We start from the raw sequence: 27,934 nt of genomic DNA, 5'->3' as shown, positions 1-27,934 counted from the left end.
CTAGTCACCCACGCTACAAACAGTGTCACACCCCCATATCATCCCAGACGCAGGCATTTGCACCTTTCATTGATAACAGCCTAGATGATCTCCGTCATTATTCCTATCGTTGCTTGGTAGGTGCTCCTTTTATACCCAATCCTGACACCCTCACCTGAGGCTCAATAATCTGCTGACTGTTGAATCTTCCAGAACAGTGTTATGATGCATTCAGGTCAACGGAAGGATGTGAATAGATGCGATTTTAGTGCCTTGTGAAGCGAGTAAACGCAAAACCAATCATATGTCCACTGGAAATGAAAAATCTTTTAATAAATAGTAAATCGTTTGTGCAACACTTCTTTGCGATTCTACTGATGTTACCGGGGGCGAGTATCAGATGACTTATAAGTTGCTTGTTGCTGAAATGAAATTCGATTCTTCTTGGTCAATGAATACACGGAAAATGATTGATATTTGACATTTGTGTCTGTTAAATAAATGTTCAAATGAAATAACAAATTACATACTTAGGTTTTTCTTCCTCTCTTGAAAACCTTCCCAACTTTTCTTGATGTAAGGGTTTGTATAACGAACCTTTGGCTGCAGTGTCAACTCTCGACCTGGGAATAAGAGCTTTTCCTTGTACAATGAAATTGTCAACATTTTAACTTTAACAGTAAGTTCAAGGGCTGTCCAGGGTGTTCTCAGTCTCTCATCAAATGGCAGCTGAGAAAGGCTTAGGCCCCCACTGTGACCCTGACTGGGTTTATGTGGGATACTAGAAAGTGGACGGTTGGATGGACAGTTCAAACAACGGCTCAAACTGTTTTTGTTCCAACATAACATGTTTTATCATGCAAAAAATAAATGTCAAGTGCTTTTGTGAAATTTCAACATTTTTCACATATGCATTTTAAACAGTTGGCTCCAATGTAGTGCTGCGACAGAGCATTGGTTAGGATATCAAATACGTTCAGGCTATATTCTATTTATTCACCTCAAATGAGTGAGATGTCTATGCAACTGATAGATCTACAAAAACACTTGAGACAAAAATGCCCCTGAGATAAAATGGATTTATTAGCAAGAGGTAATCGGGAAACATATTTTTGTTTACTTGTCGTTATTTTCATCTTCATTTCTTTCTTTCTTTTCAGTTTTTTTTGTACAAAACTGGGAATATTTCTTAAGCTGTGGAGACATGAGGGTTGAAAGATAATTTTCATACCACTGGGTATTGCTAACAGCAAAATGTTTATTTGTTTAAATACCTTTATAAGAGTATGTGCATGTATAAGTGTATACAGTATAAGTATATAGTATTATTCTGTCTGTGAAGGTGTTGCATGCCTACCACATGAGCTTTTAAAAGTGTACTGTACATACATAGTAAAAATACATACAAATATTCACAGAATAAGCACTACGTTACTATATTCCTGCTAACAGAAATGATTATAGACAGGATTACAGTATGCAAAACACTCTGAAGTCGTGTTCTACTTCTAAGTCATGGTTTCAAGACCACACTGTTGTAGCATTTTGTGTTAAGCTTGAAATACAACTTGTTTTTGAAAGGATTACACTGTTCCACATTGAGAAATATGCCAGGTTGCATGTACAAAATGTACAGCACATCTCAGTGAAGTGAATTAACAACAAAGTACAAAATACTTTCCCATTTTCATATAAAGAGCAGGTTACTCTCTTTTGTACTACTACAAAAATAGTGTTTGAATGCTGCAGGCAGAGGTCATTCACATACATTTTATCATAGATTTTAACAGCAATGCATATAACAGAATGATATACAGTCACGTTCCACAATCACTGGAACAGCAAGAAGGACAGATTGTCTTTAAATTACAGAAGAGCAACAACCTTTTTCTCTACAGAAGTAGAACCCGAACCTGAAGGTGCAATACTTACAATGGCATGTGATCTTTTTTTCATGGGTTAAGAAAACAAACAAACAGAAATTTAAGCAAAGGGGAAATTCACTGTACTGTAAAGGTGTGCTTTAAGCGCTGCAAAAAAATGCAGATGACGAATTCGTCACGTTAAATCATACCAGTTTCTAACATGTAACCCTTCCTAATCACTCTAAATTGTTACTCATAGCTCATAGCTGATTCCATCAATTAAATTGAATTGCCTTAGGTGGCTTTAGGCACCTCGTGTCAACAGGCAACAAAGAGAATGAATTGCTTTCCAGTGAATGAAAATACACTTTGATCTTTGTTCATTTTAGTTTCATGTAAACAATGATCTTAGAGCAGAGGTTCCCAAGCCCTGGTTTGAGGACAGTTACCAGGCTGTACAACATTTACTGAATTATAAAACGTTTTTTGCAATTGAGTTTGTCCTGCCTATCCATCATTTTTCCATCATGGCCCGTCACATTTAGTCTAAACCTGTCAATATCCGCTGTTTTTAAATCAAAGTGATTGGCAAACTGAGCTCTGGTTTTGAGTACCACACTCTCTGTTCCTCCCAAACAAACCTTAGACTTTTCGGATTGACAGTTCCACCTCCTCCACTGTAGTGTTCAATACAACCTGAGCCCTGCGGGGTTGTGTGCCCAGCATCAGTGTCATTGATTGGGTGAAAAACAGTGACGATGCTCAATGGTCAGTTAATGTCTCAGTGTAAAAAAAACAAAAAAAACTGCCCAAAAAACAAAGAGCTGATTAATGATTTTAGGAGGGAGGTGACACCACCGTCTACGTCAGTAAAGCTGAGGTGAAGCAGGTGAACAGTTATGAATAACAACAACATGATGCAGCGCTTGGCTCTTTCATCTACTGTCATGCCTGATTGGTACCATTGGGCTAAAACGTTTGCAAAGCGGTTGGAAACCCCTGTCTTTAGAGTAGAGCGCAGAAGAGAAGAAACAAATCACTCATATTTTGGTCTGGGAAGCACAGAGATGCTTATACTTTGGATACCTTGCTGTCATTTCCATTGATCAGTGTTGCCGCTCTTAAAAATGCAGTTGGACTTTTTATTCTCTGTGCTCTTTTACCTGATTTTATACAGCTCATTTATACATTGCTACATTGGTCGCAGAGAACTTCGATGATCAATAAAACGCAAGCCAAGAAAACAACGGCCAGCAGCACGAGTGCTCAGAAAGTGCAAATTGGACATAGTATTACATGATGCAAAATAATGTCATTGGTCACCAAGAAAACACAGTTGCATGCAACTAAAGCGACCTCTATTATTATTATTATTGTTATTATTATTATTTCTTAAATAACGCCAAAGAAATAAAAAGAAAGTCCTAAGCGGGTGTCATCATGGCGACAAACAAAAAAGATACACTGAATGTTTTGTGTCATCAAACAGCCTTAAACATCTACTATACAGAAGAGCAAATATTTTAAACATTTACAGCTATACAAATGTTAACATGTCCGTTAACCAATGAGTAATATTAACAGAGAAAATAAAGCGTGGAGCACCACCCTCCTCCTCATCAGTTGGGCACTTTTGGCTCAATTCTGAGTGAGGCCTCATACATGCTTTCTTCATCCAGCACAGAGCTATTGTCCAGAAGATACTGGGCTACCTGAAACATGTCAAAAGTAAGGAAAGGTTAAAGAATTTCAATGACTTGTTATTACTCTATATTTTCAAAGCAAGACATCTCTGACAACTAAAAATGATGTTTGACTGATCATTGACAGTAGCATGCATTCATGGTGCTCAGCCCCAGCAATAAAACAACCTGCCCAGTACTGTGTAGGTTTCTTCTCGTGATACTATCAATATATGAACTTCACCACGCCCTCAAAGGTGCCCTAAGTTATGAGATGCAAATACAAATAGAACAGAAATGTGGAGTAATCAAGGTATAAAAATAAAGATGTGGAGAAAACTTTCCAATGTTAAACAAACAGTTGTAAACAAAGCTCAAAACTATGTTTAGTTATTTATGAGGCTGTATTGGTCATTGTTGATGTGTTGCTGCTCCTGATGGTGGATCGGGGACGACATGGACGTGACTGCTTTTAGAGCTACGCATCTCCACAAGGAGCAAACTGAGCTGCACTGCCTGTTCTTACACCGTTTGATCATACCAAGCGTTAAAGGTTTTCAACAGTTTGGTCTACAGTAGCTCCTCTGTGCGATCAGACCATACCAGAAAGCCTTCGCTCCCAACGAAAGTGTGATAAACTCAAATTGTTATTATTTTCATTTAATTTGCCACCGGGCATTACTTTCAAAGTAATGTCTTTCAGTAGGATACCTGGTTTTATGTGTCTAGAACATTTTGTGTGTTTAACCTGCAGTCAGTATCCCAGGAAAAATGATATTTTAGGGCTATATATTATTACAGTATTTGTTTTATGGGAAGTGATGTTTTCCTAACCATAACCATCAAGTTTTTAATCATGGGACTCGAACTTTATTGTCCATCCTGACAGTAGCCTGTGAAGCTCCACTGACTAACCGCTCCAACTTCCAAATGTGAACTTTGTCGCCTCTTAAATGCAAAGCAAAGAAACCCAGCAAAAATAATATTTTTCTGATTATTTCTATTTTGCCATTCGACGGACTTTATGCTCTCCAAAAGCATGACTGAGCTTTGGCAGCCCTTTTGCATGTTGCTGGTACACCATTCTGATCACTTCTGGTGGGTACTAATGACTGCATACCAAAAACAGCCCTGCTGCTTTGGAGATAGCATGTGGTCAGTAGTACTACAGGAGTAGCTTTTCTTTCTCGCTCTCTTTTTTTTTTATATATACAATTTTTAAACTTTATACTTTTTTTACCTCTGATCCGATAAAACAGCTAAATATTTATAGTCCTTAAAAATCCCTGATCAGACCACTTACACCGTACAGAGCACTTATACTTTACATAGCTCATTTTATGGCATCACAATCCAGAACCACTGGTCTATGGTCTTACAATAGTATGGATTTACCTTTGGTTGCAGGTCAATCTTGTATGCTGTTTGTTGAAATTGCCTGATTTCTCTGATAATGTGAGAAATCTAAAAAAAAAAAAAACAGAGAACCAGAATGTTACCTTCTGACTTTGAACACACAAACTGGTACATATAAAATAAAGTATTTTTCTATTTCTTCTATTCTATCCTAAGTTTCTCACATTACAGATAACTGAGCATCCTACCATCCTCATCTTTGAGAAGTTGACCAAGTTGTCTTCTGTGTAATTTGGCGTACCCTCCTCAATGAAAGCCAGGTCAGTGAGATACATCCCCAGGTAGGGCACACAGGGCGGATCGCAGCTGGAGGGAGGAAAGACGAGACAAACTCCTGTCATTCACTTGTACTGCCTTTCCTTTATTGTTCCAGTTCAAAAGTGTGTCCCTGAACTGAACTCACTTCTTCAAAGCCTCTCTCAGGTTTTTGAACCTCCCCTCTGAGGACACCAGCTTTTGCAGCTTGTCAATCAGTGCTTTTGTCTAAAACAAAAAAGTTAACAATGAACACATTTTTATTGACAATGCAGTGCACCTCTGGTAGAATCAGTAAATGCAGTGTATATAGAGATGGGCACCTGCTTGGAAACCTTAAGCCAAGTTTTCTTGAGGCGGAAAACAGAGCTGCGGTTGAGAGAGGAGGTGATCTCAAGCACGGCGTTGTAGTTATGCAAACAGCGGCATATGTCAGCCACAGCCACCCATTTCTCAATCACAACTACCCGATTGACCAAGTCATCACACCGCAGGATCTCTGTTGCAATCAGGTTGCTTATCTTTCAGAGTAAAGATAGAACAGTAGTAGTAGTTTAGAAAGATTATGTTAGAAAAATTTATATAATTAATTGAGTTGGGTCTTTTTTTTTGTAACACACATCATTGAAGTGCTTTGTTGTTCTCATGATGTACGGCGTCTTCTCATTTTTGTCGTTCTTCATCCATCCTTGACCAAAGAATTCCCTGTAAAATGATCAAATAAAGACACAGAGGGATTAAATAGTGAACTCTTTAGATATGTACAGCTGAGATGTGATGGCACTCACTCATAGGGGATGTCTTTGAAGACCAGGTGGTCCAGCAGAGTGAGCTGCTCTGCAATTTCCAACGCAGAGTGGCTCTCAAAAGGATCTGCCTTCCCCCCTCCAACCTAACAGATGAAAAACAGCCCAAAAATCATTTGCAGTTTTAAGAAAAAAAAGGTAAATACTCCAAATCATGAAACTTGATCCAGGTTACAGTAATGCAAAGTTAATAAATGAAGACAAGGGGACTTCATCTTGGTTTTACAAGATGTTTCACCTCTTATCTAACAGGTTTTCACTTTTCTAACTGGCTGGTGGGCAGTTCTAGGGATTCAACCACTTGCGGGTCTTAAAGGTAGGGTAGGAGATCCTGGATTTTGAGTCCAGCGAAGCTGCACTTTGAAAATACACATGTCAAAAGTCCCAACCCCTTTCTTCAGACTTCCCCCCGAAGCCACGCCTCTAGAGTACATGAACGCGCAATGCTTGTTCACGAGCACGAAGGTGCACGAGCGCTGTTCTGACAGCAAGCATCGATCGTTACCGGATTTAGTATTTAGTATATGCTAACTATACGTTTAATAATGCTAGGTGCTAGCCAAGCTGGCTCTAGTTTAGCTTCCTGCCAAGCTTCTAGACGCGTAATTCGTTCACGAAGAAGGGTACACGCACAGGGGGAAGGAGGGGGAGGGAGGAGCAGATTGCAGTTTGATAGACGCATCAGAATCCAATCATCGTTAACAGTCCGTTCAGTATGATTGGATAGTGTTTTTCCTAGATTGTACGTTCTAGAGGCCACTAAAACTTTTCATTTTTGTGTCAAAACTTTTAATTAATTGGTTGCAATGGGGGTGTGAAGAGTATTTCAAGCAATATGTAAAAAAATGCTCCAGAAAAAGAACCCCTACCCCGCCTTTAATTAAGTGTAGTCGTTGAAGTCAAATGTGTTGGTGCAAGTGGTTGTCCCGGAAATAATTTTATTGGTGAACAGGAACATGAATTACTTCTTTCTTTTTTATTTTTATGCTTAAGGTGATGTGATTGTCTTTGTTAAAGGGTCTTCTTTAGGGCAATCTTCTTTAGGTGTTTTTCCTCACTCTAATCGTCTGAATATGAAGCCTAATCTTAACCGAGTAGTTTTTAATGCTCAAACATATTTAGTGTGAAATTTTGTGAGAAAACATGTTGTATTTAAATTTAAACAAAGGTGTAGATATTTCTACATACTGGGTCAGGTAGGAGACCAACATGTGTATCCTGAATAACAGCCGTGTAAACACATTGCCTAAAAAAAAGAATTTGACGATCATTTCATCCAATACTGTAAAAGAAAAAAAGCAGCTGCTGACTTTACTCACCAGTTGTGTAACATCTTCTAAGATGATCTGATTGTCCCCATGATCCTCCTGAGTTAAAGTTCTGAAGGACAGAAAAAATAAGGTAAAGCTCAGAAAAACAAACACAAACAAGCAGGATTTCAACATTAATTTGTATTTAAAAACTTAGTGGTATTCAATTTAACTTTCAGGACCCTTTTTCATCCTCTCTTCAACCATTTAAACTGTAGTTATAACATTAGTACGTCACCATTTTGTCAAACCAGTCTAATTAACTGTCCAGTTTCAGTGTAAGAGACAAAGAGATTCTTATGATCGGAACGCACTTGATGTTTCATATAAAATTTTAAGAGTAAATTATTGTGCTGCTTTACATTATTTTGAAGAAATATATCGACTGCCTGCTGCAAATGAGAAGCTTCCAGTACACCACATCATCGACAGTGCAAAGAACAAAAAACCAAATCAATAAAACCGACAAACACCACAAGAACAAAAAAAGCACTATTTTAGAATTGAACACAAAATTTTGTGAAACGCACTTTACAAAATATGTTTTTCATCCATGTTTTCATGTATTTTCTGAATGTTGTTGTGTCTCTAGTTTTGTTACTGTATAAACTGACAAAAATGACTGAACATTCATTGACTGATTACCTCAGCAGACAATGAAATGTAAGCTTAAATGTTTAATGCCTTCTTCGATTATCATTTTTGTCAATGCAGATCTCAGTGACATTTGGTTTAAATACGAGTGTTCATCCAACATCATTTTGAATGGGTTTCCACAGGAAATTGCTTTTGTAGTAATGAGACAAAGTAATGCACTTTAATCCCAAAACCAAAATAGCAAACAGATCTACCTGATGATGTTGGCTGCTGCTTTCCTCTCCTGGGTCAACAGCTCAGGGTCATGCATCACTTCCTCAAGGAAGGCAATGACCTTTGTCTTCAGCTCATTGTTACTCTCAAAGTCCTGAAGAGGTGCAGATAACACAGATGCAAGTGGTTCAATAAAAACAATTTTGGTCAAAATCAAACAACTCTTCCATGATATTAGTCATGCTCCATTTTAATGATACCCCTTTATTAATCATTAAGCTATTAATCATAGAATATGTCCCAGAGTGTCCCCAAAGAAATAATCTCTGTGTTATGTATAAGGATATGTATAACTGAAAAATAACTATTGAAACAAAGGCCGTGTTAAAATCACTGTTATTCAGTAGTGCATCTGAAACTGCTGTTCAAAACAGTCCATCAGAACTTGTCCTGAGCTGTTTGTTTACCGGAGAATGTTTGGACACCCAGTGCCTCAACACATTTAGGACTCTGTTGGTTGCTGCCCGTCTGATCACAAACTCTTTGTCTCCATTTCTCTGATCTGTTGGAAAACCTGCAGAAAAACGATAAAATGGGAGGCAACAAAGACATCCAGCATTGTTTGGAGAATCCAGAAATCTTTGCAGTTCTCAGCAGCCTGGTTATGATCACGCACAGGTGAAGCTAAACTTCAGTTTTTATAGAATAGTGGACAGGCGAGTACCTGTACTGGCGAGGGACATTCGTCGATACTTTTCCTTGGTAGGGGTGCCCTCGTTGGCCCCAGCTGTGGCAATTGCAAAGGCGGAAGCAGCAGATAGAGCGCTGCGGTTGTTGTCAAGCTCTCGACAAGAGGACATGACCATGCCATTGTTGTAGGAAAACAGAGAGAACTCTTCAGAGAAGAACAAAAAAGAACAAAACAATTGTGCCATTAAAGCTGAACTGACATAACAAGTAACATATTTTCACTCAAATTTGGACAAAAAAAGAAAATAAAGCTTAAAAAAAAAGGCCACATTACTGAGAAAAAGCTGCAGGATGGGTTGTTTCTCCTTTCACAAGCCTCCACTAGGGTGCACTATAGGCCAGCACAACAATTTACCCCAGACCTTCCTCTCCAAGAGGCTTTGATATTCAAGATGGTTGCAGCTAAATATAGCTGCCAAATATCAGCATAACAGAGGAATCAACAGATTCTCTGCACTCTGCTATGTTCGAATCCTTGGAACACAGATAGAGCATAAGCCGATACGAATCTGTCACACTGCGTCACAAATTTGAGTTAATACACATTCCTGAGCAGGCTGTGCTTTTTTAAATCCTTTGTGTAATTTTGTCCAAAGATTAAGAAGGCAAATATAATCTTGGCACCAGTGAGACAGCCTCATTACTGGGGGCGGCAGGGAAAGCACGCTTTTGATGTAGTTGCTATGACACAAGTTTCCCTAACACCTACTGAAGCCAAGCTTTGGCTTTCCCCACATGTTTAGAAACCATCAACCAACAGATATTTTACGTTGTGTTATTTTATTTTATGTATGCTTTTTTGTTCGTGTTTCTGTTGAACAACACATCGGTCAATGCAACTTATGGCTACATGAGGTGTTTTTTTTAATTCCCCATAAAAAGCGAGTTAGTAGTTAGTTACCACCTAAAGAACTCAAAACTATGGTTCGCTTCTGGGGACAGCGTGGATATCAAATTCTGAATCTGTGCTTATCTACTATGTCAGGAGGACACCATGTACCTGAGGAGTTTTTGCATTTGATGTTTTTTGGTGTGGTTGGAGACTTGGTGGGAGATGCTTCTGGGTCACCGTCATCACTCTGGTTTTGATCATTATCACTTTCTTCTCGTACAGAAAGATCTGTATTGTTGCAAACATAAAGAAGTAAGCGTTAAGGTCCTTAAAGAGATTGTTACAGCAAAGCAAACTTGGCAGTATTTGCTTGGAATGAGTGCAGTGGACCTACCTTGTTTACACACTGAGGTATCCTCCGCCTTGTCCTTCTTATCATCTCCTTCATCAGAGATTTTGCTCGTGACAGGGCTGGACACATAGAGTTTGTTAATGTCCAAGGTGGTCTTGCTGAATGGGGACATGGAGGAATACATGCTTGCATAGCCATTTGAGGAGCAGCTGAGGGCAGCCAGGTCAAGAGCTTTGCCCCCGGTGATGATGGGGATGTTGAGAGAGAGCTTTCGGCGTCGATTGGGGGATGAGTTCTTGGCAATGGCAAGAGGAGGTGGGGAGGAGAACTTTCTGCTGACCCTGGGGGAGCTGGGAGGCTCTCCATACAGGAGTTTATTGTTCTGACTGCTGGCAAAGAATAACTCCAGGGACCTGTAGGAATTGATACATATACATGTATATATATATATGTGTACATTTGATGTTAGGATAGAGGATTGTGGTTCTTTGGTACTTGAAAAGTGTACTTTGAACAGACAACACCTCCTAAATAATTCATCCAAGTCAACCCAGCCATCAGAAGTCTTTTTGCAACCACGTCTCGACGTTTTAGAGCAGGATACAGACTGCAGCATTTCAGTAAACCTCTCCCACTCCCTGCCACCCTCCTGCCGACCTCACGGGTTCCCATAAATAGCACAGCAAATGATAGTGCGCATGGCCACTGCTGACATAAGCAGCCAAGTGTAGGTGTCTCACAGTAACATGACAAGTGCCACAGGATGAGCATACTGCAGGGCATAGACATGGTGAGCTCTCCCTGATCTGATCCCCTCAGTTGGGTCCTCACTCTAGACACGCAGCGCAGTGAGTTAGTCTCCAATGCAACACTCACTCAGTATTTCACACTATGGATCTTCAGCAGACAAGGAGAAGGAAAAGGGAGGGGAGGGTGGGGTCCTGCAGCACTGAGAACGGTTGCCATAGAGCGACAGATCACAGTTAAGACACTCCCAGCCAAACACAAGGGTCTGGACCCAGTCACAAAGAACAAACATATTTGCGCACATCCATGCACACTCCGTGATCTGAAGCATCATAGAGCATTGCCTCATTGCCGGTGATTCTCTGTGGTCAGTCCTCAAACGCACATATGAAACTCAAAAGCTCAATGGATTTAAGATATCAATACAGCATCTAGAACTTACACTGTCGAAAAAAAAAATGACCGTAACCACTGAACATCACACGCTGGTTTGTGGACAACTGTAACGAGGCCTTAAGTTTGTCGTTTGGCTGCAGCCATTTTGGGTTTGTGGTGCCAGAAAATCTGTTCTCACTTCCAACTCATCACAAACCGATGCTTGAACAGGAGTCTGCTGTGTAATTTTCTAACACGTAGGGTACCCCTAAAGTGTCACTTTTGGACATGCAGGTTCTTCCAGGCTAGTGAAGTAAGAGTCGCAGGAAGTGTTGCCATGGGAAAATTAAACATATTTGCACAAAAAAAAAAGCTTTTTGTGTATTTCTATTGCTTAAACAAAATGTTCTTAACCCTGACTAAATATTTCAGTACCTCACATTATTTAAATAGTTAAGTGCTATTACCTCACCATAATCCTTTAAAGTGATACTCCGGAGTAGATTCAACCTGGGGTCATTTGAACCGTGATATCCAGCCAAGTAGCCCACCCGCAGTTTTTTCGATATTGGCTGAACATCAGCTGAGTTACTGAGTTATCCCGAATAGCTTCGTACAAGGGTTAATGGATCCTGGTCCGTATCTCCAAAATTACCACACTAAAATCACATGCCATGACACCAAACTTCTACAGTAGTACAAATATGGTCTGTACTCACCAAACGATGCATTTGGAAGTTTGAAAATAGTCCAGGAGTTTATTATTATCAACACAAGCCTAATAGCTTCTCTGCAGCTAAAGCTGCGTCGACGTCACTTCAGGGAGCTGGGAGCTTCAAATTAAGATTAGGGTTGATCTACTACTGTAGACAACAAAGCAAGGCTGCTCAATTTCTCCATTGATAAAATAATTTCACAACTCTACAACATAAAAAATTCATAAAAAAACATGTAGAATATAGCATATACTTTGTTGTCTACAGTAGTAGATCAACCCTCAGAGTAGATTCTATCTCACTACCCACATAACAAACATACCTGAACACCACATATACACATGTTCCCCCTTTTCATGTTAATCCTCTAATTTAACATCATATTTATGGTAAGACACGAGCGACAAAAACATTGTTTATATCAGTTTTACGATGTTGATCATTTCCATGATGTTGTTGATGACTTTTGTTCCATATGTGGCACCTGTCAACTTGTTGAAATGTTTTCATAATTTGTATTTTTTTTTTATATTAAAAAATATATAAATACCAAAAGTATCTAGAAATTAGAAATAAACAATTGGAAATAAACAATTTTATGGTATAATTTGAAACTAAAAGACTTAGAATATCACCCTCTTAATGAATCACTCTCATCCTTATGCAGAATGCTAAGGGCTTGAGGACTACCAGGAACTTCACCAATGATTTTTTTTGGTTTATTTTAAGAGTTGTGAACAAACTCGCAACTTTTCTAGTCTGTCCTAATGTAACATGACTCACCGAGCAGGGATGGCACTGATGGGCTTCTTGTAGATAGTAATGAGTTTGTCTAGCACCACATCGGCTGTGGTGAACACACGATAGGAGTGCAAGAAGGTGTTGAGAAAGTCAATTGAAAGAAAACGGAGATCAGTCAGTCTTTCCAGCAGGCGCTCCACGCTGGCATAGCGAATCTGAAGCACTTTGCAGGAGTTCATCATCTTACTGAAGCGGATATCCACATCATCGCAGTACAGACTTGAATCTGACCTGTTTGCAAAAAAAAAATAAAAAAATCATAAAACAGGCTTGAAAAGCAGGAGAGGCCACACATGCAAATAAAGCAAATATAGCTTACTTGATCATCTGCGGCACTGTGACTTTGGAGTTGTCTTCAAAGGCGTTCATCATCAGGCCATTGCAGCGGATGTTGTCGATGCACTGCAAGACACAGGCAGTGAGGTAAACAGATAAGACATGAGGAAATGTTAGTGAGTTCTGTAATGTGAAGGCTTTCACCCGGCATGCTTAGCTTCTTGTCTGACTGCTGGGGATTGTGATATGTTTTGACGTGCCTGGCTGATGTCACTGGTCCATGCAGACTTCTCCTGCCTCGAGGATGCCACCAGGATGACCATGAATGACTGACCTTCCTTTGGCTCCACAACAATCTTGAAGTCCAGGTGCTCCATGTCCTGGCCACTCTTGTCTGATTTAGCTTTGAGATGAGCACAAAGACCAGATAATAATTTACTCCACAGATTTAATCCAATAAACAGTAATTGCAACAACATTTTAATTTTAGGGAAGTTTAGTTAGTTGAATTTAACAAAGAAAAAAGCTGTTTTTAACTGAACAATTTGGTGGAAAACCAGCCAATTGGTCAATTATTGTGTCATCTTTTTATTTTCAGCTAAAAAACATTAAAGTACCATGGCAAAACTCAAGAAACTAGAGGATAGACAGAGGAATTTTTTTTTTTACAATTCAGCAAATTTAGATAATTTTGTTAAAGTAATCTTTCTCTTTGCAAAATGCTATCACTGATCACTCCTTTAGTTCTCTCATTTTCGTGTTGTCTCTCTTTTTCGGTGCTCCTGTCTGCCTTTAATTATTCAAGAATAATACATTGTAACACACTGTAGTACTCAAGCATTACATAAACCATCATACATGGTGCATATCATCTTGCTGCAAGCCAGAACATGAATTAAACACTCACACTCATCATCTGTCCCCTCAGGGTCCTCCATAAGAGTGCAGTCTATAAGCGAGACTACTCCATTCTGAAAATAGCATGTATATTACATTTAGTTTCTTTACATCAGCCTCATTTGATTTAACATAATGCATCCTTGCTTGATTTACCATACATTTACACAACAAGGTTCATTAGCTTATTGAATTTTAGAAATAAAAATACATGTCTGGTTGTAAAAAAGGCTCAGTGGCATCTCTGCAGAGATAAAGCTACCGAATTACTTGTGAGTGCAGTTTTAATACACTGTGAGAATAAAAGACTCCAGTAACAATAAAACTGTCTCCATAAAAAGAATGAGGTTCAAAATGAGGTGCAGCTGCATCGCCAGCTCAGCAGCTATGGCTCACCTTGGTGAGATGAAGCTTTCCTCCAGAACCCCTGGTGCAGATGATTAAATGCTTGGAGAAGAGAAAGCACTGCCTCTCCCCCTCCTTCTTTAGAGACAGGGAGCCCAGTCGCCCACGGGTGATCTTGCCCTTCTCGCTCATTGGCACCTGGATAAGAGACCCTGCATGCAGGAAATAAAAGAAGGAGTACATATAGAAGAAAAAATAGACAGATATATACAGTAGATGGGAGAGAAGCAAAGACAATAGGCAAGAAAAAACAGAGCAAGGGATATGCAAATAAATTATATAAACGTGTCTCAAGTTTAAAGTCCCATGAGATACTAAGGATTAAATAAGGTTGTTATTTACCCTGTTTACCCATCAAGGCCTGAAGGGGACATCTGACATTTACAATTCCAGATTCATCATCAGATCGCCTCAGAACAGTCCAATTACATTTGGAAATCAAAGACTCTCCTTGTGAGGAGTGTTTACTGTTCCCCAGAGGGTGTCAAAACTCCATCCCCCACCCACCCACCCACCTTACAACATGCGAGATCAGGCTGTCAGGCATGTGATGTGGAGGGACAGGAGATCTGTCTGTTGTGATACAAAGTTCAACACTCAGAGGCGGAAATTACCTTGTCGTACAAACGTCTGGCTGGTGTCAAGGAGGACTTCGCAGCCCTCTATGATCATGCGCTCTATTGCCAAGTTCTTCCTGATGTTCTCGGTTTCACTCACCTCATCGTGCATTATTCTACAAAAGACAACACTTCATCATTCTCATCTTATATATTGAACACAACAAATCTTCAACTTCAAAAGCAAGCACATTTTGAGTTTTGTTAACAACAAGGCTTCTCCGTGTCTCCCACTTCTGCTTTTTTGAGACACAGTGCATGTTGTGGTTGTGACGAATACCTGGAAAGCTCCTCCAGCTTAGATTTGGCATAGTCCAGGCTGTTTCTCTCTACATGTTCATGGGGTGTGTGGGCCAGAAGCTCGTGGAGAGTAAGGATGTAGCGGGGAATCTGGCAAGACAGAACAAAAAGCAACAGGGGAGTTATACCTGCAATAACAAATGTACACAACAACAAACGCATAATAAGAAATATAACCAAATTAAATTCATCTGGAAAATGTATCATCAACACAGCAGAGCCCTAACAGAGCAGACTATCGTGAAAAAAACCCTTTTTTAACATTAAGGCCCTGGTAGGGTCACCCATGGCAAACAGATCCTAGATGAGGGACCAGACAAAGAACAGCTCATAAAACCCCTATGATGAATAATACTTTTGGACACCGTGTTCCCTTGCCCGGACGTGGGTCACTGGGGCCTCCCCCTGGAGCCAGGCCCAGGGGTGAGGCCCGCCGGCGAGCGCCTGGTGGCCGGGTCTGTGCCCGTGGGGCTCGGTCGGGCACAGCCCGAAGAAACGACACGGGTCCCCCTTCTGACAGGCTCACCACCCATGGGAGGGGCCATGGGGGTCGGGTGCAGTGTGAGCTGGGCGGCAGCCGAAGGCAGGGACCTTGGCGGTCTGATCCTCGGCTACTGAAGCTGGCTCTTGGGACGTGGAACGTCACCTCTCTGCTGGGGAAGGAGCCTGAGCTGGTGCGCGAGGCTGAGCGGTTCCGGCTAGATATAGTCGGACTCACCTCGACGCATGGCTTGGGCTCCGGAACCAGCCTCCTTGAGAGGGGTTGGACTCTCTTCCACTCTGGAGTTGCCCGCGGTGAGAGGCGTAGAGCAGGTGTGGGCATACTTATTGCCCCCCGGCTGTGCGCCTGTACATTGGGTTTCACCCCGGTAGACGAGAGGGTAGCCTCCCTCCGCCTAAAGCCTGATTTATACTCGGAAACCAGGTCGTCTGCGTTTGTGTCGCAGTTAACGCAGACACTACGCAGACACTACGCAGACACTACGCAGACACTACGCAGACACTACGCAGACACTCTGGTGCACCTCCTCAAAATTGTAACTCACCGCAGACAGTGCCGCAGACATCGCCGCAGGGAGGAGAGAAAGGAGGCCTCTGATTGGCCAACTCTACATCCGCTCTACACTATGCGTATTTCCGGTTTGCTAACCGGCTGACGCTAACCGTGCTAACCGTGACGATTCTTTCGCCTCTCTGCCAGCTCCAGTAGTAGCAATATTTCTTCTATTTCTAGATCGATCAGCTGCATCTCAATCAAAGTGCGTATTTGTCCAGTCGCCATTGTTGTTGAATTACCTCCGTAACCGCAACACCCACAATCCTAGCTTGTTCGTGATTGTCCCTCTTGCGTTGTGGCATGGGATTAACATAGCGCAGACAGCGCTTCAAGGCATAAATCAAAAATAACTGCGTCGTGTCTGCGACAAGCTCACTGCGACACACTGCTGCGAAGTATACACGAGCCTTTAGGGTGGGGGGACGGGTCCTGACTGTTGTTTGTGTTTATGCACCGAACGGCAGTTCAGAGTACCCACCCTTTTTGGAGTCCCTGGAGGAGGCACTAGAGAGTGCTCCTCCGGGAGACTCCCTCGTCCTGCTGGGGGACTTCAATGCTCACGTGGGCAATGACAGTGAGACCTGGAGGGGCGTGATTGGGAGGAACGGCCCCCCCGATCTGAATCAGAGTGGTGTTTTGTTGTTGGACTTCTGTGCTCGTCACGGACTGTCCATAACGAACACCATGTTCAGGCATAAGGGTGTCCATATGTGCACTTGGCACCAGGACACCCTAGGCCGCAGCTCGATGATCGACTTTGTGGTTGTATCGTCGGACTTGCGTCCGTATGTCCTGGACACTCGGGTGAAGGGAGGGGCGGAGCTGTCAACTGATCACCACCTGGTGTTGAGTTAGCTCCGCTGGTGGGAGGAGGAAGCTGGTCAGACCTGGCAGGCCCAAACGTATTGTGAGGGTCTGCTGGGAACGTCTGGCGGAATCCCCTGTCAGAAAGAGTTTCAACTCCCACCTCCAGCAGAGCTTCAACCATGTCCCGGGGGAGGTGGGGGACATTGAGTCCGAATGGGCCATGTTCCGTGCCTCCATTGTTGAGGCGGCCGACCGGAGCTGTGGCCGTAAGGTGGTCGGTGCCTGTCGTGGCGGCAATCCCCGAACCTGCTGGTGGACCCCAGTGGTGAGGGAAGCTGTCAAGCTGAAGAAGGAGTCCTATCGGGCCTTTTTGGCCAGTGGGACTCTGGAAGCAGCTGATGGGTACCGACGGGCCAAGCGGAACGCAGCCTCGGCGGTTGCTGAGGCAAAAACTCGGGCTTGGGAGGAGTTCGGTGAGGCCATGGAGAACGACTTCCGGACGGCCTCGAGGAGATTCTGGTCCACCATCCGGCGGCTCAGGGGGGGAAAGCGGTGCACCGTCAACACCGTGTATGGTGAGGGCGGGGCTCTGCTGACTTCAACTAGGGACGTCGTGAGTCGGTGGGGGGAATACTTCGAGGGCCTCCTCAATCCTACCAACACGCCTTCCGATGAGGAAGCAGAGTTGGGGAGCTCTGACGTGGGGCCTCCCATTTCTGGCCGAGGTGGTCAAAAAACTCCTCAGTGGCAAGGCCCCAGGGGTGGATGAGGTCCGTCCTGAGTTCCTCAAGGCTCTGGATGTTGTGGGGTTGTCTTGGTTGACACGCCTCTGCAGCATTGCGTGGACATCGGGGCAGTGCCTCTGGACTGGCAGATCGGGTGGTGGTCCCCCTCTTTAAAAAGGGGGACCGGAGGGTGTGTTCCAACTATAGGGGGATCACACTCCTTAGCCTCCCTGGTAAGGTCTTTTCGGGGGTACTGGAGAGGAGGATCCGCCGGATAGTCGAATCTCGGATTCAGGAGGTGCAGTGTGGTTTTCGTCCTGGCCGTGGAACAGTGGACCAGCTCAATACCCTCCGCAGGATCCTGGAGGGAGCATGGGAGTTCGCCCAACATGTGTTTTGTGGACTTGGAGAAGGCGTTCGACCGTGTCCCTCGGGGACTCTTGTGGGGGATGCTCCGGGAGTATGGAGTGCCGGACTCGTTGATATGGGCTGTTCGGTGTCTGTATGACCGGTGTCAGAGTTTGGTCCGCATTGCCGGCAGTAAGTCGGACATGTTTCCAGTGAGGGTTGGACTCCGTCAGGGTTGCCCTTTGTCACCGATTCTGTTCATAATTTTTATGGACAGAATTTCTAGGCGCAGCAAGGGCGTTGAGGGGGTCTGGTTTGGCGAGCTCAGAATCGGGTCTCTGCTTTTTGCGGACGATGTGGTTCTGTTGGCGTCGTCGGGCCGTGACCTTCAGCTCTCACTGGAGCGGTTTGCAGCCGAGTGTGAAGCGGCTGGGATGAGAATCAGCACCTCCAAATCTGAGACCATGGTCTTCGGCTGGAAAAGGGTGGAATGCTCTCTCCGGGTCGGGTATTAGATCCTTCCCCATGTGGAGGAGTTCAAGTATCTCGGAGTCTTGTTCACGAGTGAGGGACGAATGGAGCAGGATATTGACAGACGGATCGGTGCGGCGTCTGCAGTGATGCGGGCTCTGCACCGGCCTGTCGTGGTGAAGAAAGAGCTGAGCCAGAAGGCGAAGCTCTCGATTTACCGGTCAATCTATGTTCCTACCCTCACCTATGGTCACGAGCTGTGGGTAGTGACCGAAAGAACGAGATCGCGAATACAAGCGGCCGTAATGAGTTTCCTCCGCAGAGTGTCTGGGCTCTCCCTTAGAGATAGGGTGAGAAGCTTGGTCATCCGGGAGGGGCTCAGAGTAGAACCGCTGCTCCTCCGCATCGAGAGGAGTCAGATGAGGTGGCTCGGGCATCTGGTGAGAATGCCTCCTGGACGCCTCCCTGGTGAGGTGTTCCGGGCCCCGTCCCACTGGGAAGGCCACGGGGAAGACCCAGGACACGTTGGAAAGACTATGTTTCTCGGCTGGCCTGGGAACGCCTCGGGGTCCCCCCAGAAGAGCTGGAGGAAGTGGCCGGGGACAGGGACGTCTGGGTCTCTTTGCTCAAGCTGCTGCCCCCGCGACCCGATCCCCGGACCAGCGGAAGATAATGGATGGATGGATGGAACATATGAAAAACAGAGCAAGGACATTCTGAAGAAAAGCAGGCAAATGCCAGCTAAAGCTGCTGATCAATGATGCTATGTTATAGAACTGGAAGTATCGGTTTCAGACATTTTTGGGGGATAGTTTGATTAATCTTCTAAGTTTTTACTGTCAGTGATGAGCTTTTTGTTTTTATTTGAATGAAAGCAGTGAAGGCCTTTTAAAGATTTTCACCTTTGAATATCTAGAGAGTAAAATGGCATCTCGGATTAGGTCGGTAAAATATACATCCAAAGGGAAGCCTTTAAATTGTTTTAGGTTTCCAGAGCATAAGAATACATTACAAAATGCTGCTCCAGGCTGCATCTCTGCAGCAAACAAATGGGTTCGCCTTTGTTTCTGGTGTGTTAGTGAGACAAATGAGCTAACCTGGAACATGGGGTAGGTGAGGAAGGTCTCCAGAGTCCTTTCCTCACAGTCAGGCTTGGCCTCATACTGCTTCAGCAGCTTGTCAAAGTCCCGATTCTGTTTGCAGTGAGCCAGGATCTGTAGGCTATACTGGTGGTTCCTCACAAACTCTTGGTAGATGTTCAGCATGGGCAGCAAGATGTCGAAGAGGTCGGCTGTACACCGAGAGAACACAAAGCAGTGGTGAGTGTGTGGAGTAATTACGATACTGGAGCAAAGATAGGAGAAAAGAGGATACTTACCCAGCACTAATGTAGGCCAACTTGCTATTCTGGCTTTCAGACCTTGGTAAAATATCTGATGTAGGAACATAATGGTTTCACTGAAATACAAAAAAAAAAGATTCATAAAGATTTAAACCCTGTAACCCCAGACAAAAAAAAATAAAAGAGCTTCACAATTCTGCTGAGACTGAATAAAGTTTAGCCTTCAGAAATGTTTTTATTTCTTTGTAGCTCCAATAATATTTTTCAAGTGGATGATTTTGAATGGGCAAAGAAGAGTACATGCAGACTGCTATCTTTACTGTAATGCCAATGTGACTGATTATAGCAAAAATGAAGACAGTCCTAAGAGCCTGAATAGGGGCAACTGGACTTTCAGCTCTCGTGCAAAAGGCTTCTTCAGTTTTGCCTGTGGGAGGCATCTGAATCAAGCCTTTCAGATGAGAGAAGAAACTTTTTCAAGAATCAAGAAAAAGAAGTCCAGTTGCCCTTGTGGGATAAAAGAGCCAACCTGTTGAGGAATATGCTGCTGACATCATCATGGGTGATGGGAGGCTTCTTAGAGCTGGCGGCCATACGTAGTGGCCTCAGGAAATTGTTCACCAGGATATGAAGCTGCTGGACGTACTCTGCCTCTGAATCCAACATACTGAACACCACCTGGTTCCTCTTCCTCATGCTCTCTGCATGAGGCGAGCGGATGTAATCCTGGATGATGGTCTTCCACTTCCTCCTGCAAATCCAGCCTCGTAAAAAGCTCTGAACCTGGAGCAGGACACGAAGTCTGTCAACGTCTAAGCATACAATATATGAAAAAAAAGCAACAAGTTGAGACTACACGCTTTACCTTTTTGATCTTCTTGATTTCTGAGTCATCATCGGTAGGGGTAGCTGCGGGGCTGGCATGGATCTTCTCATTATCTTTGAGCAGCCCAGCGATCTGTCAAGGAAGAAACCGCAAGAAAGACCAATCATTCCCACTTACACACTTCTTTTCCTCTCACTTACTGTGGCTACTTTTTTGCTTTGAAGCCACTCAGGGTGTTAATTGTCACTGTACTTCATGAAGGAGATGCAATATAAAGCACAGTTCATGCATATTCAGAACATAATTTTATTTCAAGCATCATATTTGCACATTTAATTGAATATTCTATTTGATCTGAGGAATAAGGCTGGGAACATAGGCATACTGGAGCCATTGTTTTCAAGAGAACATGCAAAGAGGAAAGCGGCTGGCCAGAACACAACTGGGCTTCGATTTCTGTCCTCTCACCCATAGTTTCCACATATGAGACAAACACAGCAATAATCTACAATAATCCCTGCTTTTCCTATTTTTATCTGTGGTGCAGGCAGGTTGAGGTTTTTTACTGTCGGTTTGACTGATGGTGTGTGTGTGGCTGCATCACATTTGGTTATACTGTGAATGGAAAATCCTTTAAACTTTGGATAGGTGTGCGAACAGAGCAAAGCATGCATTTTAACAGCACATCGTAGCAAAAGGACCGCTATCAAAGGATGCCATTCAGGCAAAATAATGTGTATTCAGATCTACTGGATGTGTACAGAGTTTCACAAGCTTTTCTCCCATTTGCACTTCTCACATTCATATTTATACAGTTCCCCTATCAACAATATAAAATAGCGATATATTGCCCATTGAATGTTAAGATGTGACTTTTTATCAAGTCCAAGTAAATGTGTTATTTTTCCTGGTGGAGTTGGATTACTGAAAATAAAACAGGAGTTTTGAACGTGATTTTGATTGCTTTCTGTTTCATTATTCAGTTTTCATCAGAAGAAGCACAGGCTACACCATCCTTTGTATTGTGTACATCCATTCCCACAAACACAAGCATCGCATCATAAGTGCTTCACTCAGAGCAGTGAGATGGTCAGCCATTTTAACACAGTTGAAAGAACATTTTTTCTATGTGAAATTAGTCACAACAAACTTTGTAGATGTTCCTGACAGTTCTAGCTAGAGACATTGCGACTAAGTTTTTGATTATTTATTTATTTTTAATTTTTGTTTTGCACTTTCAGCAAAACAAGCGAAATCCAGTCTTGTTACAGATGCTAGAAGGCAGACATCTCCGGAACTTAGAGACTCACACCAAAACAGTCTAAATGCTTCAATAATTCTCCAAGCCAGAGGAGAAACATGTATGTTTGAATTGAGAGTAAACTTTTTGTCAAAGGTTTGACTGGGTTTGTCTCATTCTGCTTTTGTGTCACATTGTGTTGATCTGCAACGAGTTCACGAATATAAAAAAAATTATTTGCTTAAACTCCCTTTGTAGAGCATAAAACATCACAGTGAACATTACCTCTGACTTCAGCCTTTCGATCTCTATTTCCCCGTCCTCTATCTGTTGTCGAAGTTGCTTAGCAACTGTTTTCTCAGTCTCCACAATCTGAAGCAGATGAAGATACTTCTGCATGAGAGTCTCATGCTCGGTAGCCAAGTTTCTGTAACTGTAACAAACAAAAGTGCACACACATACACACAAAACACACATTGTTGTATAATGTAGCTTGAGTAAAACATTTGATAATGGTGCATGTAGTTTCATCTCGCATTAAAGCAATCAGCTGTGTTATTCATCATATTTCAACCCCACTTTTGAAACCATGGCAACACCGTTGACAGTCTGAGCACACGAGTCAAAGATTTCTTACCCTCTACCAACCAATTCAGTGTCTAATTGCCACCTTTGCACATAACACTGATGTGCCTTTACCTGGCGTGTGATATAGCCGCCACCCATTCATCGGAGTCTTTTACGTCTTCTGTGCGCAACTCAAGTGCCTTTTGGTTTTCGTGGGTGAAGCTGACAGTGAAATAGTACTGAAACAAACAGGAGGGAAAGGGTGATGAGTTCCAGCTATAAACAACAGGACTATCAATAATCTGACATGTTATACGTTCAACACAGGGTGTAGCTTTCATTATTTCATAGATTCTAGATGGATCAGCATTAGAGCAGCTTGACTGAGGCTTCTTGTGTGTTTGTTCCACTGCCTCTCTGCTGCAGACATCAAGCGGGTGATTTAAAACCGTAGAGAGCCTGGGGAAGCCACATCGTCCTCGCCCACCAGTGCAGTTGATGGAGCAGAGTGAGGCAGGCCTCCCCCAGCTCAGATCCTGGGATGTCTCCAGCTCCCAGGAGGAAATGCTATAAGACATGGAAACTGGAGCCAAAAACTGTGCAATACCTGTTTCCTAGCAACTCTGGTCAATGTGAAGAGTTGTTCACAGCTGTTTTTGGATTCTTTCTGTGTCTACTCAACTAATAGTGACTGGAGAAATCTGGAACCAAAACTCAACGCACACTCTCAAAATCTCTTCTGAGTGAAGGGATCCTCATTATCACTTTGAAATCATGTAATGCAATTATGACATGTTAGCAATACAGAAGATACTGTAAAAACATAATTGTGTTATATATTTATCAACGCCTTACCAAATATGTTTGCTGCCTGTACGAAACCTGAACAACACCTGAAATTAAATTAAACAGCAACTGAAAATGAAAAATCTAGAATATATACGGAAACATGGCACCACATCAAAGCTGAAGAAAAGTGACTCACTATAAAGTGATGAAATGAGACAGCAATTAACAGTACAGCAATGCAAAAATACACTGCTGTACTGTACAAACAGTCAAATTCATGAAATTCTACTCACATAAAAGTACATAGGCGATAAGTGCATAGTAGCAAATGTATTCAAAGTATTAAGCTTACTTAAGCCCGTTTTGGTCCTTCTCATTGATGTGTTATTATACTCAACATCATTAGATTGTCACTTCTGAAGTGTCAATGTATAAACAACATGTTACTGTGGGGCAGCTGAAGGAGAAGCTTGCCTTCATAGGTACAAAATGATTGTGTTTATTGTGGCACTAGATAAATCTGAAGATTAAATGAAGATTAATGGGCAACAAAGGAGGAAAACATTTGGATATACAGACATGTTGTCTGTTTTAGGACTTTTTCTTTAATATTTTACTTTTGATCAGATATTGGATCATTTGGACATTTATTGACATGAAACTATATGAGAGGATTATATGGTTGTGCTGTTAATAACTCATAGAAACTTCATACATGATGGTTACTACACACTACTTTTTGCAAGATATGAGATGCCAAAAAGGTTGGAAATTGTTGTCCATTCAAATGGTGGGAAGTTCCATTGAAACATTTGGCAACAACGTTGTATTTTGGCATTAGTTAACACCTTCACAGATACAGCAGAAGTTTAGAGTTTTACGTCTCCAAAAACTGTTCATACCTGAAGTCATTCACTGTCCAACTTTCCATCCAAACGCAAACCTGTCCTACACAATACTTTCAACAGCCATCTCCTTCTTTTCTACTGTGCTCTCACCTGTGAATAGTCCAGGTTTTATGTTGACATGATTAAGGTTAGAATTAATGTGCATAGTTAAGTCTACATGTTGCAAAATGTATGGTTTAACAGTTACACATATCACTTAAACATTTGTGACTGCCATCATGTCACGTGAACACTACCACACAGGAACAGCCTATTAGCACTTTACCAAATCACAAGTTTCAACCATTAGCTGCGATGCCACTACATTTTGGACAAGTGGACAATGTATGTGTCACAGGTGGTCAGGTGGAACTGGGCTGGTTTTATTCACTTTGTAAAATATTCATCTTAACAGTAGCAACTACATTTGTGAGAGAAACTCAATGGAGATATAAAAAGATGTTCAACAGTCACCTACCAACCTGCAACTGATCATTATTCATGGCTTACTGCTCCTGCATCTTCACATTCATTAGGTATTCATCTTATCGTCAAAGAAAATATATTTCTGGCATAGAGGCATGCATGTTGTTGAAGTTTTCCCTCATGATTTCACTACGAGCACAGTGAATGTCTGGTGTGAGGCAACATTAAGCACACTGTCTGTTTTCTGTTTAGGGCTGAGTCATGCATCTTTAAGAATCATTCCTAATATAGATACAGCTATAATAAATCAGGCCATATTGATGCATATGGATTGTTCGCCCTATTTTGCAGCCAAAAAAACAAAACATAACAGAGCTTGTTTTGTGAGTCTTCCTGTGCAGTGAATGTAAGTGAGTAGTGAATGATTAATCAGGTATGTTTGGATCCATTGTTCCATGAGTAGAATAACTCAGATACGTTGTATAATTGCTACTGACAGATAAACAGCTCTGTTTTATTGCTGCAATTATATATTTCTGAAGTATATAAGAGATCTATGTAGCTCTATACCCCATGGGGACTGAAAAGTAAGTAATTATTCTATGTGCATCTATTCTCATTTTAATGTGAGTCCTCCCCTTAACAACATAATTTTCCCTAGAGAGTCCTATTTTACTGGCACATATTACTCAGATCTTTTGATTCATAGCGCAGCTTGTGGACAACTTCTTTTGTAACCGGTTGAAGTGCTGCTGTTATCCCGATGAGAGCCAGCTCAGTTTTCTATAATTGGACTCTGACCCTTCCACAGTACCACAAGGAACAAATTTAGCTTGAATAGCACTCACATTAATACAAGAGATGCAACGCGCTGCCTCTCTCCTCTCTGTTGTTTCACCTCTCCCAACTGCATCATTCTTTAGGATGCAAATAAGGGTTGCCATAGAAACCTTAGACTCAAGCATTATCATTTCACTCTTTTAGGATGAATATATTGTAGGGATTACAGTGGCTTGCAAATATTTGCCACAAAACCATAAATAGGGACAGGAACATGAGAGGGAGGGGAGTTTTTTTCTGATTCTTATTTGTGCTTTTTTAAAAAAAATCTGTATACATGGTGAGAGAAATCGTCAGCAGCATTTCATATCAGCTACGTGTTATGTGTGCATCTCTCATTGCTTTAATTCCGCAAACTTGATTCACAGTACAAAGAGTGTAGAATATCCAAGATTGTAAAGCTGTGTATCAGTCTTTTCAGCAGGTTTGCACTTTTATAACAACTCATTGTTGAGGAAACAGCAATGCTGGCAAAAACAAACGAAAAAAAGCTTTCAGGGAGATTTTGGAGAGAGAGGGGGGGGTATTTAAAAGCAACTATGAGATCACAACATTAGCCACCGTGTTGCATTCTGCTTTGTCAGCACAAGGGCAGCTGTTCACAGGAAGAACCTGGCCTCAGTTTGGATTGCAGCCCTACCTACAGAGTCAGGCACAGAGCAGAGGAAGGCTCTCAGTGGAGCATTATGTTCCGTGACTCTGTTGTCACAACAACAGTGTTAACAAGCCTGTTAGCCCTTCTTATCTAAAAAAAAGAAGGTGTTTCTCATTGAACAATGCGCCAGTAGAAGTCAAGCAAGATGAGGGCAATGCTTTATTTACAGCAATTTACAGAGATTTACAACTTGAATTGACTAATTGTACTATTTATAGCTTATAACACTGTAAGTGCATTTGGTAGGGACATCACTGACAGACCTCTGAGAGTAGTTAACATGCTGGCAATAATGCAAGTGTAACCTCCAGCGTAACACTCCAGACTGAATCATTCGATTCAGGTCATCTAGATTAGAGCTGACCGATCACTGCCCCCCTGCTGTTTCCCTGAGGCTCAACTGTAATTCTATGATTTCACCACAAGATGGAAACCTGGAAGAGACAACTTTTTTTTTTTTTTTTTTTTTTTTTGCATGATTTATTGGTGGGGACATTATGTAGGATCTAACTCTCTCCGCCCTAAAACGTAAAAAAAAATATGATGACTGGAAGTCAAAAGCAAAATATATGTCCAACCAGGTTACATCACTTTGACATGCCCAGAAATGCATTTTTCTTTCACGCACCACTTAAAACTACCCTACCAGTTAAAGGAGGGGAGAAAAAGGAAGAAAAAAAGAAAAAACATGTTTGGTGCAATATAAACGACACTGCATAGCTCCTAACCAGGGCTGTGGTTATATCATTAAGTGTTAATATTGTTACCCCGTCATTAAACACATGGATTACATAACATGCAATATAGCAATCTGAAACCTTGTGCTTTTCTGCTACACTTGATTTGAGGTCATCACGCGATGGGTTATGAGGATAATTCATGCAGATTTAAAGAACAGCACCTTGTTGGAAATAAGAGTTCAGAGGCTCAGGGGCTGCTTGTACTCTTAGTGTTGCACGTCATCATCCTCATCAGTATTTCAGCAGAAAGACTGAGAAAAGAATAAAGCAGACAAGGAGCGGAGTCGTGTATGTGTGTGTACATGTGTGTGAGCGCACACTCTCCCTACCTGCTTTTCCAAACACTCCCTGGCTGACTGCGAGGGCTTTGGTGAAGGCGCCCTGTCGCATATGCATCCCTCCAACAGGTATAATCCCGAGGGTCGAGAGCTGGACTCGTTCTCAAAATAAAAGAGCATATTCTGCAACAGAGCAAACCACTTTGTGTGCCATTTTGTGTTGTCTGAGCTCTTTTTGCTCAAGCACCCTCGTCTCGTACCATCTTTCTTTGCCAAAAGCCCCAGGTAGGTGACATGCCCATCATTAAGTCGTATTCCCTTCTGCATTTTGATGGGGACACTTCAGCCGCACAAGACGGTCGTTACATCCTTCTGAAGTCAAATAAAGAAGGACACGATGTTGACTTTCCGATTGCGGACCTCTAGCAGCAGACTCGTCCACTCTGTCCGACGCATTCACCGCGTTGGCATTTAAGTAAAAAGAGAGGAACAAAACGAGGAACACAAGTCCAGCATCCTAAAATGTTTTGTCATACTCCCAGCGATTTGAAGGTCCTCATTATCCGATTGTCAGGGGGAGAAAAAAAGAGTAGGGGACCGAAAAAAAGAAAAAGAGTCACAGACGCAAGATGAGAGGAAAGGGGGTTCGAGGTCCGTTTCTCACATGAAATCTCCAGAAACCAGTAGGCTCGGTGCTGAGCTAGGCAGTGTTTGGTGAAGTCACGTGACGCATGCATGGGAAAGC

At 42.3% G+C, this 27,934-nt stretch overlaps 1 protein-coding gene across 1 annotated transcript; it reads right to left on the bottom strand.

Moving 5' to 3' along the window:
- Nucleotides 1-1,044: 1,044 nt before the first annotated feature.
- On the bottom strand, nt 1,045-27,934 carry rasgrf1 (Ras protein specific guanine nucleotide releasing factor 1). Its single transcript, XM_075469837.1, has 27 exons — nt 27,241-27,934; nt 22,707-22,813; nt 22,293-22,440; nt 20,807-20,899; nt 20,471-20,724; nt 19,978-20,057; nt 19,697-19,890; nt 15,172-15,281; nt 14,889-15,007; nt 14,266-14,426; nt 13,880-13,943; nt 13,233-13,375; nt 13,016-13,098; nt 12,679-12,927; nt 10,100-10,470; nt 9,874-9,993; nt 8,848-9,018; nt 8,591-8,697; nt 8,165-8,277; nt 7,323-7,383; nt 5,986-6,089; nt 5,818-5,902; nt 5,521-5,718; nt 5,346-5,425; nt 5,131-5,248; nt 4,922-4,990; nt 1,045-3,556 (listed from the first exon to the last, which is right to left on the bottom strand). Exons 1-27 carry the CDS (start codon nt 27,514-27,516, stop codon nt 3,464-3,466), a joined length of 3,771 nt encoding a protein of 1,256 aa, XP_075325952.1. The 5' UTR covers nt 27,517-27,934; the 3' UTR covers nt 1,045-3,463.

The sequence above is a fragment of the Odontesthes bonariensis genome, chromosome 7 (genome assembly GCF_027942865.1).
Source record: "Odontesthes bonariensis isolate fOdoBon6 chromosome 7, fOdoBon6.hap1, whole genome shotgun sequence".
NCBI classification, from domain to species: domain Eukaryota; kingdom Metazoa; phylum Chordata; class Actinopteri; order Atheriniformes; family Atherinopsidae; genus Odontesthes; species Odontesthes bonariensis.
Note: the sequence above shows the minus strand (reverse complement) of the source record. Positions and strands in the feature narration are given on the sequence as shown.